This window comes from Rhinatrema bivittatum, chromosome 1 (assembly GCF_901001135.1).
Source record: "Rhinatrema bivittatum chromosome 1, aRhiBiv1.1, whole genome shotgun sequence".
NCBI lineage: Eukaryota > Metazoa > Chordata > Amphibia > Gymnophiona > Rhinatrematidae > Rhinatrema > Rhinatrema bivittatum.
The window spans coordinates 537,288,177-537,306,830 of NC_042615.1; the positions used below are offsets into that span (position 1 = coordinate 537,288,177).

An 18,654-nucleotide genomic window follows, 5' to 3' on the forward strand; every position below is an offset into this window, starting at 1 on the left:
TAGTAGCCATTACATCTGCTCGAAGGGTTAGTGAGTTACAAGCACTTGTCACATACTCACCCTATACCAGGTTCCTACTTGACCAAGTGGTCCTACGTACTCACCCTAAATTCCTTCCCAAGGTGGTTACTGACTTCCACTTGAATCATTCTATAGTCTTGCCCACCTTTTTCCCAAGGCCTTACTCTCACCAGGGCGAAAGGATTTTACACACCTTGGTCTGTAAACGTGCACCTGCATTTTACCTAGATCTTACTGCAGTCCATAGGAAATCCACTCAACTCTGTTTCTTTCGATAAAAACAAACTAGGAGTTGCAGTGGGCAAACAAACTTTCCAATTGGCTAGCAGACTGTATTGAATTCTGCTATGAAAAGCAGGCCTTCCTCTCCAGGGACGAGTGAAGGCAACCTCAGTAAGAGCCATGGCAACATCAGTAGCACACTATCGTTAAGTACCGATTGCTGAGATCTGTAAAGCTGCAACATGGAGCTCTCTTCACACATTTGCAGCACCTTACTGCCTGGACAAGGAAGGACATCAAGACTCTGCCTTTGGACAATCTGTCTTGAATTTATTTCCAGTATAATCCCAACTCCTTCCACATCCATCTGCTGTGATTTTCAGGCTGCCTCATTTTTCCCAACACTACACCAGTTGTGCTTGTTGCACACATTGTATGCTGTTAGTCCAAATTAAATGAGTCAGCCTGTAGCTTGCTAATCACCCATATGTGAGGAATACCATCCTGCTTGTCCTTGGAGAAAGCAGAATTGCTTACCTGTAACAGGTGTTCTCCAGGACAGCAGGATGTCGTCCTCACAAAACCCACCTGCCACACCACAGAGTTGGGTCTGAAATGTTTTATTTTATTTTTTCGCTCGCACCTTTTCCTACAAATGAGACTGAAGGGAGACCCCTGTGGCTGTAGGGATCATGGCATGCCAGTCAAAAGTTCTAGAAACTTTGACAGAAAAGTTTTCCATGGTAGGCCTCCATCCAGTGACGTCACCATATGTGAGGACTACATCCTGCTGTCCAGGGAGAACACCTGTTACAGGTAAGCAACTCTGCTATCCAGCTAAATTACTTCTTGAAAATTTTCATCTTGATTGGTGTTCTGAACAAATAAGTTGGTATAGTCCTAGCATGCTTGTATATAAGTGAAATATCTCACTTTAGGTAAGACTAGACTCTTCTGTGACTCTACCTTTGTAGAATTGCCACAGATAACTGAAAAAGTGTAAATTAGTACCCCTTTTCTACTATCCTATTTTTTTCTTTTAAATGAAATATCACTAGTTTATTCTTTATCATAAGAACAGTAGTTTTGAGCAGTAATGCATTGACTCGATTTAGCAATTAACTTTTCTGTAAGATCTTACTCATTTCTTCTATGCTGGTCAAAAGGTTTTCATCTGGTGTGCTGGAACTGAAATTTTGCTGCAAAAGAAATACACGTTTTGAAAGTTAATTCTTACATTAAGCACTGTTCTGTCCAGTAAAACCAGTCATGTAAAAGTCCAACCACTGTACTGCATAATGCCTTCCATTTGAAAGTTGGTTTGAGGGATATTAATCTTTTTTGATAAAACATATTGGAAATAACCTTTAGGGGGGAGTAAGGGGGGGGAGGTGTGATTTTCAGTCAAGGAGAAATCTAATATCTTGGTGGTTTTCTCCACATCCCATAAGAGAAGAATCAAATTGCATAACATGCTACTAACAAAGGGGGGAAAAAATCTTTAAACTGGACTGGTTCTACAGTAATTTAGACTAGCAAATCTAGGATCTGATTTGCTAAGCAATTTTCCCAGAGATATGGAGAATGAGAGAACAGCCTTAAGTAAATTAGGTCCTTAGTCTGTTATAAATTGATCACTTCTTGTCGGGATTATAAAGATGACAAATATGTGTGACCTTAGAAATGGGCTTTATAGAACTCTTATTCAATTGACTGTAGACCTTTATTCATGTTGGACACTGTTAGATCTTTTGCCTGCCTTGTAAAGGTCAGGAATGGAAAGCAGAGCAAAAGATGGTCTCTCCCAGCAACATTAATATTAATCATAAAAAGAATGAAAAATGTTACTCATCAGATGAGGAAATCACCTTTAAGGATAAGGTTCTTTTATGACATCACTGACCTTTGTATAAAATTTCCTTTGCAGGGTAACGAAGATATTTAATTATTTAGTATTCACATTTGCCATCAGTCTGTAGGAATATTTTAAAGCTGTTTTGATGTTATCTTAAGTAACTATTCTATCTACTGTAAGTTATGCATACACAGAAGATTAGAGTGGAAAAGCGAAGGAAAAACTGGCAACTAGGTGGGGGAAGATGAACAAATATGTGGACTTTGTCATCTGCTGCCATGTTCTAAGTTTCTTTTTTTCATACAGTGAGCTAATTGTGCATCCAAAGATTAACAAATGCATTAAACTTTGCACCTTATAATATTCTGTTTTCCTTAATGTTCTAGCTAATGGGAACGACAACAAGAAATTTAAAGGTGATCGATTCCCCTGCTCCCCTTCTCGTGTTCTCCATATCCGAAAAATTCCAAGTGATGTCACTGAAGCAGAGATCATTTCATTAGGTCTACCTTTTGGCAAAGTAACAAATCTCTTGATGCTAAAAGCAAAAAGCCAGGTAATTTATATTCAGATTTAAAATATACAAGTTTGTATGTAAATTTGTGGGTTTTTTTCTCCTAAAGCTGTCATAAAGATTGAAATGTAGGTAATTTCATGCTGCTCAAACTGTAAGGCAGTGCATTTGTCATGAAATTCATCTGTCTAGACAAAGACTATATAGTCCAGTTTGAAGCTGATGCATGGTACTTTGAAATTGTTTAAAAGGAAGCTGGAATCTTTGCAGGTCATAACTTTTTATTGGACCAGCAAACATGCCCTTCCAGAAGGGAATTAGGTATTTTCAAAAGCTCATGTAATACACTTTTTTTTTGTCCAATAGAAGGCATCCTGATTTATAAAGATTCTAATCTTCTCCAGGCCTGCAGTAACGAGTAGAAATAATATACTAAAAGGAATTTGCAATATGATCCTTGGGACAATATTTATGCACTAAATACTTTGTGTACAAAAGCCAACTACAGATAGAAACTTGTTCTTCTAGGACAAGCAGAATGGTAGTCTTCACATATGGGTGACGACATCCGATGGAGCCCGGCACGGAAAACTGAGCATGCCACTATCCGCATGTCTATGCGAGGTCCCTTTCACTCTTTTTCCGCGGCGCAGTTGCCTCGCAGTTCTTGGAACTCTGCTTCTTTCTCGTTTCTTTTCTAAATTGAGAATTTTTTTCCCGTTCCATCGACTGGTCCCCCTTCGCTGTCGGTAGGTAGAAAACATTTTTCTTTCCTTTTCGCAGTCAATTCCTGGCAACCCACTTCTCTGTGGCCCCCGGTCATCGACCGCATGCTGGTTATTTTTTATGGCGTCTGACTTTTATCAGTGCCCACAGACCATGTCGATTACGGATCTGTATGTTTGCATCCTCTGCCTAGGGGCCTCACACGACATCAAGGGTGTCAGCTGTGTGACCAGATGACCCTCAAGGGGTCCAAAAGGTCCGCGGCATCCACACCTGCGTCAGAGTCCTCAACACTCGGGGTTCAAGGGGACCCACTCGATACGCCCCCCCCTCTCGCTACTCCTTTGACGGCATCTTCAAAAGACTGAGAGAACGGTGATTGATCTTCCAATGTCTCACCAGTTTCCAGGACATCGGGTTCCTCTGCTTCCTCAGCATCAGGGAAAGACTGGACCGAGCACCATGGGAGATCCCGCAAGCATAGACACTGGTCGCTGTCGGCACGTGGCTTCGGTTCCGGTGCGGTACCGGCAGCCACTTTACCGCCACCGAAGCGACGGTAGTGGGGAAGGCTCACAACCAGTACCAGGTGCTGCCTTTCAGGTTGCCCTCTGCCCCCTCGCATTTTCACCAAATGCCTAGCGGTGGTGGCTATGTCCCTCAGGCGCCATGTGATGCACGTCTTCCCATACCTGGACAACTGGTTGATCAAGAGCGACTCAGCACAGGGGCGCTGAACACTTTAGCCCTGACCATGCAAACACTGCAATCCTTGGGGTTTGTTATAGACTACCCAAAGTCTCACTTCTGCCCATCTCCCCAACTGGACTTTATAGGAGCCAGGCTGGACATGGCACAGGCGAAAGCGTTTCTGCCCCGCAATCGGGCTTTTGCACTCGCCTTGTTGGCAACCTTCGTGTGCAGCAGCCGGCATGTGAGTTCCTGCCTTCTGTTTAGTTTGGGCCACATGGCGGCTTCAGTCCGTTACCCCACTCCCCGCTTGTGCATGCGAAGGGCACAATAGACCTTGTGGTCATAGTAGCAACAGACCTCCCAGGATCTCAAGACCTGTGTCTCCATCACGGAACCTCTGAGGACATATCTAAAAGTAAAGGAAGGATACGCTAAACTTTTGGTCCTCAGAAGACTCAAACCACTCCTAACAACTGCTAACTTTCGATCAGTACTACAAGCGTTGATATTTGCAAGCACTGATTATTGTAATGCACTTCTACTAGGTCTACCATACACCTCACTAAGACCACTGCAAGTTTCGCAAAACACAGCTGCAAGAGTTTTAACTGGCAAAAGCAAAAGAGAACACATCATGGAAACACTGGCTGAGCTACACTGGCTTCCCATCGAACAGAGAATCCAATATAAAACATTGTACACCATACATAAGTTAATACATAACGAAAACGCAGACTGGTTAAATACAGCCCTTTGAGTACATGTCCCTAACAGAAACCTAAGGTCAGCAAACAAAGCTCTCCTGACTATTCCATCAGTCAAAACAGCAAGACTAACACAAGTAAGAGAGAGGGCGCTATCATTGGCAGGACCCATACTATGGAACTCCATGCCCTTGGATTTAAGATTACAAAGAGACAGCAAAACCTTTAGAAAAAGTTTAAAAACCTGGCTATCTAAACAAGCTTTCCAAAAAGAGAAGGGAGAATAGAAGCCAGGGATGGGCAAAGCATGAACAATTAAATAACCATACACACTGCAGAAATTCACTAAGTGTGTAGTTTTTAATATATAGCACATCATCACTAAAGGACAAGTTACAATTGTAAAGTTAGTTCTGTAGTTAAAACTGAGAAAGAGAGACATGGACATGATTCATCACATTTAACAACGAACATTGATCACAAACTGTTACCGAACCTTATGGCACCTATGTAAACGGACAAATTGTAGTATCATTACTTTTATGTGCCTTAATGTAAACCGTTGTGACGGTCCCCACCAAACGACTGTATAGAAAAGATCTTAAATCTCTGTTCTGGTGGGAAAACCCCTCCAATATGAAGCAGGGAATTCCCTTCCAGGCTGCCCTGCCTCAAGTGGTCCTCACCACCGATGCCTCTCCTCAGGGCTGAGGAGCTCATGTGGCCGGCCTTCACACACAGGATCTCTGGACCACTCAAGAAGCCTGCTGCCAGATAAACGTTTTAGAGCTTTGGGCGATCTGTTACACCCTCTGGGCATTCTGAGACTGGTTGTCACACAAGTAAGTCCTGATTCGGACGGACAACCAAGTCACGATGTGGTCTATCAACAAACAGGGAGGCATGGGATCATTCCTCCTCTGTCACGAGGCAGTGCAGGTGTGGTCCTGGGCCCTGTCACAGGGGATGTCACTTTGATCAATGTACCTGCCTGGGACACTGAACGTACTGGTGTACCGGCTGAACCACTCCATCAGCTGCCTGAGTGGTGCCTAAATTCAGAGGTAGCGGCCAGAATTTTTCATCAGTGGGGAACACCAGATGTGGACCTCCTCGCCTTCCCGTACAACTACAAGGTGAGCAATTTCTGCTCCTTGTTGCTGGGGGGACAGATGTCTGGGTTTCGCCTTCACTGGGATAAGGGTCTTCTGTACATGTACTCTCCTCTCCCGCTCCTCTTGAAGATCCAACTGAAGCTTCAACAGGTCAGAGGGACCATGATCTTCATGGCACCTTATTGGCCCTAACAGATCTGGTTCCCTCTCCTTCAGGATCTGTCGATCAGGGATCCCGTTCAGCTGAGGAACAACTGATAACTAAGAGCCAAGGCACCCTGCACCATCCGAACGTCTGGGCTTGGCCCTGATGGCGTGGATGTTGAGCACCTAGTTCTTCAGCCCCTGGCCCCCTCGGACAGTCTCCCAGGTGCTGGTAGCTTCTAGAAAGCCTTCCACCAGGAAGTCTTATAGTTTGAAATAGAGAAGATTCTCTACCTGGTGTGCGGGGCATGACTTAGATACATTCACATGCCCCCTTCCAAGCTTTTGGACTATTTGTGGCACTTTTCCAAGTCTGGCTTCAAACCAGCTCAGTCAGGGTTCATCTTAGCACCGTTAGTGCGTATCTAGGTGTCCCTGGCACACCCATATCGGTGCAGCCTTTAGTGGGTCGCTTTGAGGAGTCTGCTTCAAATGAAGCCCCTCTTCGGCCTCCTGTTGCGTCCTGGGACCTCAACATTGTCCTGGCATGGCTCATGCATCCTCCTTTTGAGCCATTGTGTTCCTGCAACCCAAAGTTCCTCACTTGGAAAGTTGTTTCTAGTGGCGATTACTTCAGCTCGTAGAGTCAGCGAGCTTTAGGCCTTGGTTATGTACCCACCCTACTCAAGGTTTTTTTCATGATCGTGTGGTCTTGTGTACGCACCCTAAGTTCCTACCTAAGGTTGTGACTGATTTCCACATCAGACAGACCATTGTTTTACCCACCTTCTTTCCTGAGCCTCAATCCCGTCCAGGGGAGTGGGCTCTTCCTACTTTGGACTGTAAAGAGGGCCTTGGCTTTCTATTTAGAATGCACAGCCGGTCATAGGCAGTCCACTCAGCTCTTTGTGTTCTTAGATACCAATAGATTGGGAGTGGCGGTAGGTAAACACTCTATCCAACTGGCTGGCGAATTGTATCGCCTTCTACTATGCACAAGCAGGCCTTCAGCTGGCAGGCCGAAACAAAGCTTACTCTGTGTGCCATGGCGGCGACTGTGGCTCATCTGCGAATGGTTCCTGTTGCTGAAATTTGCCGTGCAGCAACATGGAGTTCCCTTCACATGTTAGTGGCCCATTTCTGCTTGGACAAAGATGGTTGACAAGACAGTGCCTTCGGCCAGTCTGTTCTACGCAATCTCTTCCAGGCTTATACCCAACTCTGCCTGCGTAGAGCCCCTGGTTGGGAGCCAGGCCGTCCTCTGCTGACCAACAGTACCGCTGCTGTTGTGCCCATTGGCAATTTGTTTCGGTACCTGTTGGCCGCACCTGGCTAACGGGGACAGCCTGGAGCTTGGTATTCACCCAAATGTGAGGACTACCATCCTGCTTGTCCTAGGAGAAAGCACAGTTGCTTACCTGTAACAGGTGTTCTCCTAGGACAGCAGGATGTTAATCCTCGGGAATCCCGCCCACCACTCCTTGGAGTTGTGTTCTCCTTTCGTTTTGTTTTCGCTTGTATTTTTTCTCTTATGAGACTGAAGGGAGACCTTGCGTGGATGCGCAGATAGTGGCATGCTGGGCATGCCCAGCATGCCACTCAAAGCTTCTAGGAACTTTGACAAAAAGTTTTCTGTGCCGGGCTCAATCAGATGATATCACCCATATGTGAAGACTAACATCCTGCTGTCCTAGGAGGGCACCTGTTACAGGTAAGCAACTGTGCTTTCCTTGTGCACTAGATAATATGAAAGTATTGGCATATAATCAGTTATGAGATGTATGGTGAGATTTTTTTTTATATTTAAAGCAGCAGTAATAGATCTTTCCAATATGATCTTTGAATAATATACACAGCAATACATGAATAATTTACAAAGCAATACAGACAAAATTACTCTGATACAGAATTTTAAATTGTTTAAAGATCCGTCCCCCACTTTTCTAGATGACCACCCTCCCTCCCCAAATCAGGCTTTTCGTCTTTCCCCTCAGGTTAAAACCCAGCTCTTACTCCTCCTTCCCAGGTTCAAGTTCCACCCCTTGCAAACTCCTCCCCACCAGCTTATTCTTTTTCTCTGTCCTTTCCAGTGCCTTCCATTCAATGCCAAGCTAAAGTGCCCCAAGCCTAGAGTGAGTTGAGTGAGTCCAGATGGTGTGAAAAGCTGTCTTGCTCCTTGACCTCACTTGGTGCTGATGCCCAAGGAGCAGAATTCTTTATTCCACAGATGTTTGTTGCCATAATTGGTGCCTTCCCAGACATCCATTCAGCCAGTGACCTGTATTCTGGGGCCCTACTACTGTTTTGGAGAATAGTACAGAACTGACATTTTGGGGTCATTTTGCCAGGCTGGGAACTGGTTACCCCTGGAATATCTTTTCTTCCCTGACTTTAAGGGAAGGCAAAGCCTGGGCAGATCATATTGGTGGAGAGGTGCAGGGCAGATGGCATAGAATTAAACCAGATAAGTCTTGCTGAAAACAAAACGCACTGTGGAATCTTTTTGGATAGAAATTCCATGAATGAAAAGAGATAGCAGTGGGGAGGGTCCACCTGGCTGGGGCGAAGAATTGCAGTGAAATACTAACTGAAATTAGAAAGGCAAATACAATAGGCAATATGGTAAGCTTGGGAGATGTCAATTATCCCAGTATTGGGTAAATGTATCATCCAGACATGCTACAGAGGTGGTTTGTGGATGCATAAATAACTATTATAAGTCACGACTGGTCCTAAAAATAAGAGGGAGAACTATTTTAGATCTAGACCTCAGTGGAATGCACACATTTCATGGTCTAACTAAAGATAGTGTCAGGTTTTCACCTTAGTTAATTATCTTTCCAAAATTTTTTTTTCCTAGGCCATATGTTGGTAAAAGCGAGCAGGCTTTTATTCCCTAGATCAGCATTTCCCAACTAGTATGCCGTGGCTGTAGTGTAGGTTTGCCGCAAAAAGACTTGGATAAGAGTTGAGGCGTGGTCAGTCTTTGCTTTCTCTTTCCTTCCTAGCCTGCAAGAAATGCTCCTGCCAGCAGGGTGAGATTAGAGAATAGTACTTATCTGCTGCTGCTGCTGCTTCCTCTTCTGCTGGATATCCTCTGCAACTGTAATCATGTGAAACCTGCTTTAACCCATGCTTGTCTTGCATGATTATAGTGGTGAACTGACAGAGGAGGAAGAAGCAACATCAGGTAAGCACAGCTCAGACTTTTGCCAGTTCTAGGACATGGGGACGAGGGATGGAAGGAGAGGGAAGTTGATGCCAGTGGGTGGATGGAAGGGGAAAAGGTGTTGATGTGAGGGGCAGTGCATGAAGAGGGAAGAGAAGGTAGTGCCAGGAAATATGGGGTGGGGAGAGAAAGTGATGATACCATGGAGTGGAGAAGGAAGGTGTAAAGTGAGAAAGATAGTGATACCATGGGGTGAGGAGAGGGGTGGAAGGAAAGGGAAGCTGGTGATGCCAGGGGATGGGAGTGAGGGGTGGAGGGAGAGAAAAAGATAATACTGGGGAGGGTTGAGGTGGAGGAAGTGGGAAGGGGAGGAAAAAGGTTGAGGCCCAGGAGGTGGGCAAATGGAGGGGTAAGTGATGTCGGGGGGAGGGAGGGGGAGGGAAAGTAATGATGCTTAGGGATGGGGGGAAAAGGAAGAGAAGATGATGCCAAGGGAGAGGGAAGAAGTTGATACCAGGGGTAAAGGAAAGAAGGTGATTATGATGGGGGATGGGAGAAAGAAAAAGGGATGATGGTGATGCCGAGTTGGGAGGGGTGGGTAAGGGACGAGATGATGTTGCCAGGGGATGGGGAGACGAAAGAGAGGGTGAAGATGCCAGTGGATAGGAAGAGGTGTAAAGAAGAGAAGGTAATACCAGTGGAGAGGGAATGAAAGGTGAAATGCCAGGGATGTGGAGAGGGGGAAGAGAAGGTGGGATGAAGGGAAACGGAAGTTGGGGGGGGGGAGAGAAGGTTTTCATGATGCCAGAAGTTGGGGGAAAGGAAAGGGAGGAGAAGGGAAGGGAAAAACATGGTGAAACTATGTGCCACAATGAAATGAGCCCTGTGCCAGACGTGCCACAACACAAGGAGGATTGGGAACCACTGCCCTAGATTGCAAGAGGGCTATTGTTTTCTGTCTAGAGCAGACGCAAGTCCATAGAAAGTCCACTTGGCTTTGTTTTGTGTGAGCTAGGCATGCAGTGACAAAGCAGAGCAGATTGCATCTCTTTCTGTTGAGCCCAGATAGGTCTCACATTTGGAATATTAAGGCCCATAATTTTGGGATCATGGTGGCATCGGTAGCCCACCTATAATCTACCTCGGAGGAGATGTGCAAAGCTGGAATGTGGCGTTCAGTCTACATATTCACATCTCATTACTTTCTAGACAGTGATGGCGAACTCTAGTCCTCGAGTGCTATAAACAGGCCAAGTTTTCAGGATAGCTACAGTGAATATGTATATGGGAGATTTGTATGCACTGTCTCCATTGTATGCAAATCTCATGTATATTCATTGTGGATATCCTGAAAACCTGGCTTATTTGTGGCACTTGAGGACTGTCATACATCACTGGTCTCAACATGTATTCCCTATGGCCTGTTAGATAGGTAGAGGCCAATTCCATTATTCCTGGGTCTCATTTTGTAATTTCAAAATTCTTCCTTTTGAAAAATAAAATTAGAAAAGGGTTTTTCTTCAACAAAAATGTTCTCCATTGATAAATAGGGCTGAATTAACCATGATGCTTAGGGTGATGCCATCAGGCACCGAACAGACCCATCTTTTTCGGATTTTACTCTACTGAGCATGTGGGGAGTTGCTGTGCAAATGTTGCCTCATGAAGCCCCTCTGTCTTTTTTTTTTTTCATCTAAGTTGCTGCATGGGCGTGTTTTTGTTTTTCTCTCTCAAGTGTATTCTCAAGTTTAGTTTTTTCTCTGCTTTCGACCCAGGCCTAAGATGCGTACTATCAGCGGTTTCAAGAACTGCATCTGCACCCAAATGATATCCCTCACAAATGGCCATGACTCTGACAACTTGATTGTGGCTGGATGGTCCCCAGATCATAAAGAACTGGGCTTTCAAGATGGCTGAGCTCTGGAACCAAAGGAGCTCCTTATTGGTGAGCTCCATGTGTGGTGAAGTCAAGCAAGGGCTCCTTATTTAAGGCTTCCCCCACTACCAGTGAAGCTTTAGAGTCTAGGAAGCATTGGGCTTTGGACCCTTTAGTTCCATTGGAGCACAAGAAGCAGGTGCAGGGTACATGGCACTAAGGAACTCTGACACACTAAGCAGGAAAATTCTGCCTCTTTGGCACAAGGCATTTTGGTACCATTGACACATAGGATCTGGTGCCAATAAAGCATATGGATTCAGTGCTGTCAATGCAGACATGTCCAGCACTAGCTGTGCCATTGACACTTAAGTGGCTGGCACCAATGAAGATATCGGAGTGAGCACAAAGAATGGTGGCAGGACCAGAGAATGATTCCTTCTGAGTCCCTTCATCTTTCTTGGCCGAGAAAGTTCTTATCTCCTTTCCATCTATTTGAACCTTATTGCAGGTTGGGGAGAGCTTGAAGTTCAGGGTGGCCTCAATGCATCTGTTGCATCTTACCTTTGGCTTCCAGGGCAGAACAGGCCCGTGGAGTCCTGCAGAAGCCTTCTATAATGACCTATACTGGTTTCAGAAAAGGATTTATCTTCAATGACCTTGGCCCAGAGGATGCATCAGTCCATGGACCATTAGATGGAGCTGATGAAGAATGTCTTTACCTCTTTGTCTGCTAATAAGATACCTTAGAACAAATCCTGTCTTGAATGAGCAGTACCTTCTCTCTAGTGGAAGCCCATCCATTTCTAGCCCAGTACAAAAGCATCCTTTGGGAACTGCCTGCTCTTGGGTTTAGCCCTCAGGCATTAACATTTGAAAGATCCCACCAGTTAGGACGGGTGCTCTGGGATGATCATTAGCACTACCCACTGGAGCTTCCAAGACAGCCAGGTACAGATTTAGATTGTGTGCCCTCTGGGGATAGGGAAATAACTATAATTGAATGTAATCTGGTTTGAAGTTCCAAAAAGTGGAATCTTTAATTAAAAAAAAGTCTCTGCCCCTGTCACCTTGGTCTTCATCAGGATTTTGGTTGGGTGTCCCATTCATCTTAAAGTCAGTAGAGGGTTCTACAGGCATTTCCTCAGACTCCTTACCAGATCTGATGAAGCATTAGGGAACCACCATCAGTGTTTGTGTGATGGGGAAAAAAACCCACTCAAAGACATGTTCAGTATTCACCATATTCTGTGGATTCCATCTGTGCCAGTGGCCCTCCTGGTCTACCATATTTTTCGTGACCTGCAAATAAGAATATGGGACTATCCAACAACTTGTCCACTGGTTGTGAGAGAGTTGTATTTTAAGTGTAGGATGGTCCAGCTTCCTCACCAATCTTTGTTGGAGAAAACCGTTTTCTCCTAGGACAAGCAGGATGGTAGTCTTCATACATAGGTGACATCAGATGGAGCCCGGCATGGATGACTTTTGGCAGAGTTTCCGTACGATTTGACTGGCACACAGAGCATGCTGGGCATGCTACTGCCTATGCAGGGTCCCTCTTCAGTCTCTCTTCCGCGCAGCTTTCACCTCGCGGTTGTGAGCTGCTCTCTTTAGAGCTTTTTCCCAGTCGCTTTTTCATTTGCTCTGTGCTGGGTCCCTCTTCTTCCCCGTCTGTACCTCCATAGGGCGATGCAGCAAGTTTTCTCATTCTTTGCAGTCTATTCCCGGCAGTGTCGCTCTTTGGTGGCCGCCGGTCATTGACCACTAGCTGCCTCTTTTTTATGGCGGCGTCGGGGATTCACTGATGCCCGCAGATCATGTCCCTTACGAATCCGCACAAAGTCTATATCCTCTACCTGAGTGCATCGCACGACATCCAGGGGTGTCGTTTTTGCAATCGAATGACCCCCCCCCCCCCCCCCAAGAGTTGTTGAGCCCATTTTATAAGATGGAGAAGCTTTTTGTGTCCAAAAGGTCTTGTCCTTCAACTCCAGCATCAGGTGCATTCATGCCCAAGGGCCGTGGGGAGCCGATGGATACAGATCCATCATTTGTCCACTCCACCAGGGCCCACTCTCTTGAGAGGGGCCAGAGATAGGCCGTCATTGCACTCCAGGACTTCGGGATTGTCTCCATCCTCGGCACTGGGGAAAGACCAGGCTGAGCACTGAAGGAAATCTCGTAAACATCGCCATTGGTCACTGTCTCATGGCACTGAGCTCGTGTCGGCATAAGCGATCGCCGTAATGCCTCTGTGGAGAGGAGGCATTGACCTCTATCGAACCCAGGAGTCCTAGGTGTTCCCCACAGATAATCCTGGGCACTGAGCTCCCTTGGGGCTTCAAGTGAGTTCCGGTGATGATGGCCACTCCCCCATCTGTCTTCAGATTTTCAAGAGGAGCTGGACCTCAGGGTGCAACTGGCGGTGCTCAGAGCCCTTCAGGGCATCAAGCTGCAGACTCCACCAGTGCCTCCTACAGTGTCAGAGCCCGCAATTGCAATGTTGGTACGGTTGCTGGAGTGCCTCGATGTCCTGCTGGCCATCTTGCCTACAAAGCAGCTACCGGGGGTCCCTCAACACCCCAATGGCCATGGGACCTCTTTCCTCCAGAGTGATCCCCATTGTGGGTTCCTCAGAGGAGGACAATGTGTTGTGGCCCTGGGCACTGTCTGCCTTGGTGCAATGCCCTGGTGTTCCTCAGCCTGATCCCTGGTCCCTCAGGGACCTCGATGCTTGTGGTGCCCTTTGCCTTTAGTGTCAAAACCAAGAAGCTTGGGCAGGGACCCTCCAGGTGGGTCCCCAGTGGACTTTAGTGAGGAGGATGCCCCGTAGGCTACCTCAGTCATCTTCAGATGACTCAGGGGATCTTCCCTCAGATCCATCCCCTGCAAATGAGGCACTGGTCCCTGCTGGAGGATCTAACGTTTGAGATTTGTGCGGGCTATGGCAGAGGTCATTCCTTTCCAGCTCCTGACAGAGGAGGATGCCAGTCACAAGATGCTGCAAGTTATCCAACTCATTGATGCCGTAGAGGAATTACTCCTTCGGATTTGGGAACAACCTCATCTTGGTGCCTCCAGTAAACCGGAAGGCAGATGCTGTCTACTTAGTGCAGCAGGCCTTGGGATTTGAGAGGCATCAGCTTTCACATCAGTCAATGGGGGTGGAATCTGCTCTCAAGAAGGCCAAGCGGTCCTGAACCCATGCTTTTGCACCTGTGGGTCAGGAGTATAGGTCATTGGATGCCTTAGGTAGGAAGGTATACAAGGGCGCTATGCTGATCACCCAGATTACTTCCTACCAGCTGTACATGACCCAGTACACTCAAAACATCTGGAAGCAGGTTCTGGAGTTGTCAGAGCACCTCCACCTCCACCAGCAGCAGGAAGCCGCCTTGGCAGTCGCTTAGCAAGGCTTGGAATGTGGAAAACATGAGGTGCGTTCCAACTATGATGTGTTTGAGACAGCAGCTAGGGTGGCTGCGGCGGGCATTGGCACCCGTAGAATGGCGTGGCCCTGAGCCTCTGATCTCCATTCAGAGATCCAAGAGAAGCTCACAGACCTGCCCTGTACTGGCAAGAATTTGTTTGGAGATAGTGAGGGATGCTGTAACTCAGTTGAAGGATCACCAGGAGACCCTCCGGCATCTCTTGGCCAGTATATCGGACCCACCATCCTTCATCAGGAAATCTTTGTCAGGGCACCAGGTCGTCCTATCGCCAAAGGAAATTTTATCCTCTGGCCTTGCATGACATACACCACAGGTGGGTTCTAGGAGCCGCTCTAGGCAACAGCAGACCCCATGCCTCAACTGGCACCCCAGCAGAGCCCCGCTATGGGTTTTTGACTAGCTACAAAGGAGCATAAGCCCCAAGACTGACCCTTGATGTTGGGGCCTCTGGTCAGAGGTTGGCTATGGTCCTTTGTGGACCGCTGGCCACAGGTTGCCTCAGACCAGTGGGTCCTGTTTATCAGTTGTTGAGGGTACAGGAACTTCCTAGGTATCCCCATGGTCTCTCCCTGCCCGTTGAGCCAGTCTCTGCATCAGGAAATTCTCTGGATAGAGCTCTCCGCCCTTGTAATTGCCAGAGTAGTAGAACCCGTACCACTGCATCAGCAAGGGCTGGGGTTCGGGCTACTTCTGGTCAGTGGACATACATTAAGGGCATTGGCCCAAGCCATCCCAGCAACCTCAGGCCAGGCAGGACTCAGTTTTTGATGAAAATACTCACTTCATGCCTTCTCTGGTGGCAGTGAGGGAGGATTCAGCTATTCCTCACTGAATGGAAGATCATCACCAGGGACCTTTGTGTGCTCAAGATTGTAGAGAATGGTTATCAATTGTATTTCTTCCATTAGCCAGTGCAACACCGCTATGTAGCCTACAGTTTGGATCTGTCTCACTTATCCCGGCTCTGTATCAAGGTAGACAAGCTACTTCGAGTTCTTCCATGCTGCATGGCAGGGGAATTTTACTCTCATTTCTCTATCCCCAAGAAAACAGGGTTTGAGAACCATCCTGGATTTAGAAAGACTAAAGTTTCTGAGGAAGAAATTCAAAATGACTTCCCGCAACACCATCCTTCTTTTCATCCAAGTGGGAACCTGGATATGTTCTCTGGATCTGAAGGATACATACATGCATATCCCCATAAACCTGTCTCATTGAAAATACCTTAGGTTAACGGTGGAGGAGCAACACTACAAATAAAGTTCTACTTTTTGACCTGTCAGTAGCCCTAAGGGTTTTCACATAGTGAACGGCAGTAGTTCTTTGTCAGGGGAGATATAATCTTTCCCTATCTGGGCAACTGGTTAGTGACTGTTTCCTCCCAAATCGGAATCTTGATTTCACTGAGTCACACAATATAGCTGCTGGAGTCTCTGACATTTGTCAACTTCACCAAGTTGAACCTGGTCCCAGTTCAGAGAATCCATTTCATTGGAGCCTGAATGTATTCAGTTGAGGAAAAAGTGTTCCAGAGGATAGAGCAGTGCATATTTGAGCCCTAATGCAAGACTTAGTGCACCAGAGCTGATCCACAGCACATTTAGCTCTGGTCATCCTCTGTCACATGGCAGCCATGGCCCATGTGGTACAATTTGCTCATCTTCACATTAGTACTCTTCAGTTGCAATGGAACCAACTCTGTCAAATTCTATCAAGGTGATGTCAAAAATGAAAATCTGCCCAGTAGTGGTCGAACCCAGGGTTTCTCAAAATAGCTTCCCCTCTGCAAATTCTACCACATCAAGGCTGGGGAGTATACACAGGCGCACCTATCAAATGCAAGGGATGTGGTCGATCCCAGAACATCTCTTAGAGCTCAGAGTGATTCACTGTGCCCTACAGGCATCCGTGCACTTGCTCCAAGGAAACATAATTCTAATTCAAACTAACAATCAAGTAGCAATGTCTATGTAAACAAGGTGGAACGGGCTCCTGGTTTCTCTGTCAGAAGGCCCAAATGATTTGACTTGGGCTCTCAGTCATGGAGCCTTCTTTCAGGTGATGTACCTTTCAAGGATATCCAACACATTGACAGGTCACCTCAACACTGATCACTGGATCTGAGAGTGGACGACCTCTTCTCCCTGTGGTTAATGTCTGTTTGCGTCAGAGTGACCAGAAAATTGAGAAATTTTGCTCCATTCTTCCAAGCAATTCAAGATTTGCTTTGGATATTTTTCTGCTCAAATGGGATGCCAATCTACTGTATGCGTTTCTACCGCTACCATTGGTAGCAAGGACAATTCAAAAGGTGATACACAATCAAGTGGAAATGATCCTCCTTGTTCCAGCATGGCCACAGCAAGTGTAGTTCTGTTACCTTGCCCAACTTGGTACATTTTTGTTGCGACCATCGCTGCCCGACATCTCCACTCCGCCCACCTTACCTCTTTTGCAACTCCCTCTTTGGTTGCTGGAAGTTTGGCTGCCACGGCGTCATCTTGTTGACCACCTCCGGTGTCCCCGGACCGGCTAGATGCTGCCTTCCACCATGTTCTCCTGAAGCCTAAGGGCACGCGCGCGGCGCAGCCCCGACTCAAGTACCAGCTGTGGCGCGAACCTCAGGGGCATCCCCCTGAGATGACGTCATCCTCACCGGATACTTAAGGTCTTTGTTTTTGCTAGTTATTCGAGTTAGCAAAGAGCTTCCTCCAGGTATTCCTGTGGATGGGATTCTCTCTCTGCATACCTTGCTACTCTACCTCCTCGGACTTTACCAGGGGTACCCGCTCCTTGGGGGCTTCGCGCTCTCTTGCTTTTCAGGTTGCAGTCTGGAACCGGTATTCGCTCTTCGAGAGTCCACGCTCCCGGACCTGCTACCGAATACTACTTCTGCCAGGAAGTCACTGCTGCCTACACCAGTGAGTTACCATCTCTCTCTGAGTTTTCCCTGGAACCAGGTACTCGCTCTTCGAGGGCCTACTTCATTCCAGCCTCTGGGCTGCTTCAAGAGTCTATTGTGTGTTACCATCAAGGTTGTGTTCCTGAACTCTGCATACTCTGCCTACTCACTATATTCAGTTTCTCTACAGCTCAGCCATCCTGGGATCGCTGTTCCAGTGCCTGAGAGACTACAGCCCAGCCGGGATCTTCCAGCTCACTACTGCCACCTCTGGTGGTTCACTATACAGTTTAATAAAAGATCTAGTGTGTGTCTGTCTCCCAACTCTGAGCCCGACCGGTGGCCCCTCTCGGTATCTTCCCCCGTGGGCATGGTCATCTGCCACCGGCCCAAGGATCCACCCACAATTATCACAAATAATTCTCCAGTTCAGCTAGGAACTTTGCCGACACACTTCACCCAGGAGTGAGGCCAGCTATTTGATCCCAGTCTACCTCAACTTAACCTGACTATGGAGAATAGTAACCACTCAATATTTCCTTGGGTCCTACTCAAGGAGGCAGAGGAGATGATTTTCTCAAGAAAACCATTGACTAAAAAGTCACATGCTTTTAATTGGAAGAAATTCTTCACTTGCTGTAAAGTCAACATATCTGCTTGCTATACTAAGAATCTTCTCAGATACCCTGTTTCCCTGAGATCATTAGAACATTTTACTACTTCTGTGAAGATACACTTCCTTCCTTCTAATTTAAGTACATGAAGGGGTTATGCATGTGAAACTCTCAGAATAGAGGCCTCCAGTGCCAGTGGCTCTGAACCTTTGGACTCTATATTTTGCTGAAGTTCCTCACCTGGAAAATGGTATTCTTAGTAACAATCACTTAAGCAAGAATGGTCAATGAGTTACAAGCCTTAGGTGCATACTCACCTTATCTACAAATATTTCAAAACAGGGTGGTGCTACACATGCGCCAGAAGTTTCTACCAAAAGTTGTCTCTACTTTCTCTATCGATCAGGCCATTGTCTTTCCAACTTTTTTTCCTCCAAGACCGCATGAGCACACAGGTGAGAAGGATCTTTGTTCACTGGACTGTGAGGACTGTAGCTTACTATTTGCAATGGGCTCAACTGCATTGTCAAGTGTCTTAACTGTTTGTCTCCTGTGATCCCAACAGAATGGGAGTGGCAGTTGCTAAATTCACTTTTTCAAATTGGCTGGCGGACTGCAGTATTGAGCACTAGCTGGTTTCCAGA

The 18,654-nt window shown here is 46.6% G+C and overlaps 1 protein-coding gene across 4 annotated transcripts in view; it reads left to right on the forward strand.

Annotated features, from left to right (window-relative positions):
- PTBP3 (polypyrimidine tract binding protein 3) overlaps positions 1 to 18,654 on the forward strand; it is a 389,014-nt gene that overhangs the window by 219,474 nt on the left and 150,886 nt on the right. For all 4 annotated transcript variants that reach the window (XM_029614330.1, XM_029614322.1, XM_029614348.1 and 1 more), the window contains one exon: positions 2,485 to 2,654. In XM_029614330.1, the coding sequence (XP_029470190.1) occupies positions 2,485 to 2,654 (170 nt within the window). The remainder of the gene's footprint in view (positions 1 to 2,484; positions 2,655 to 18,654) is intronic.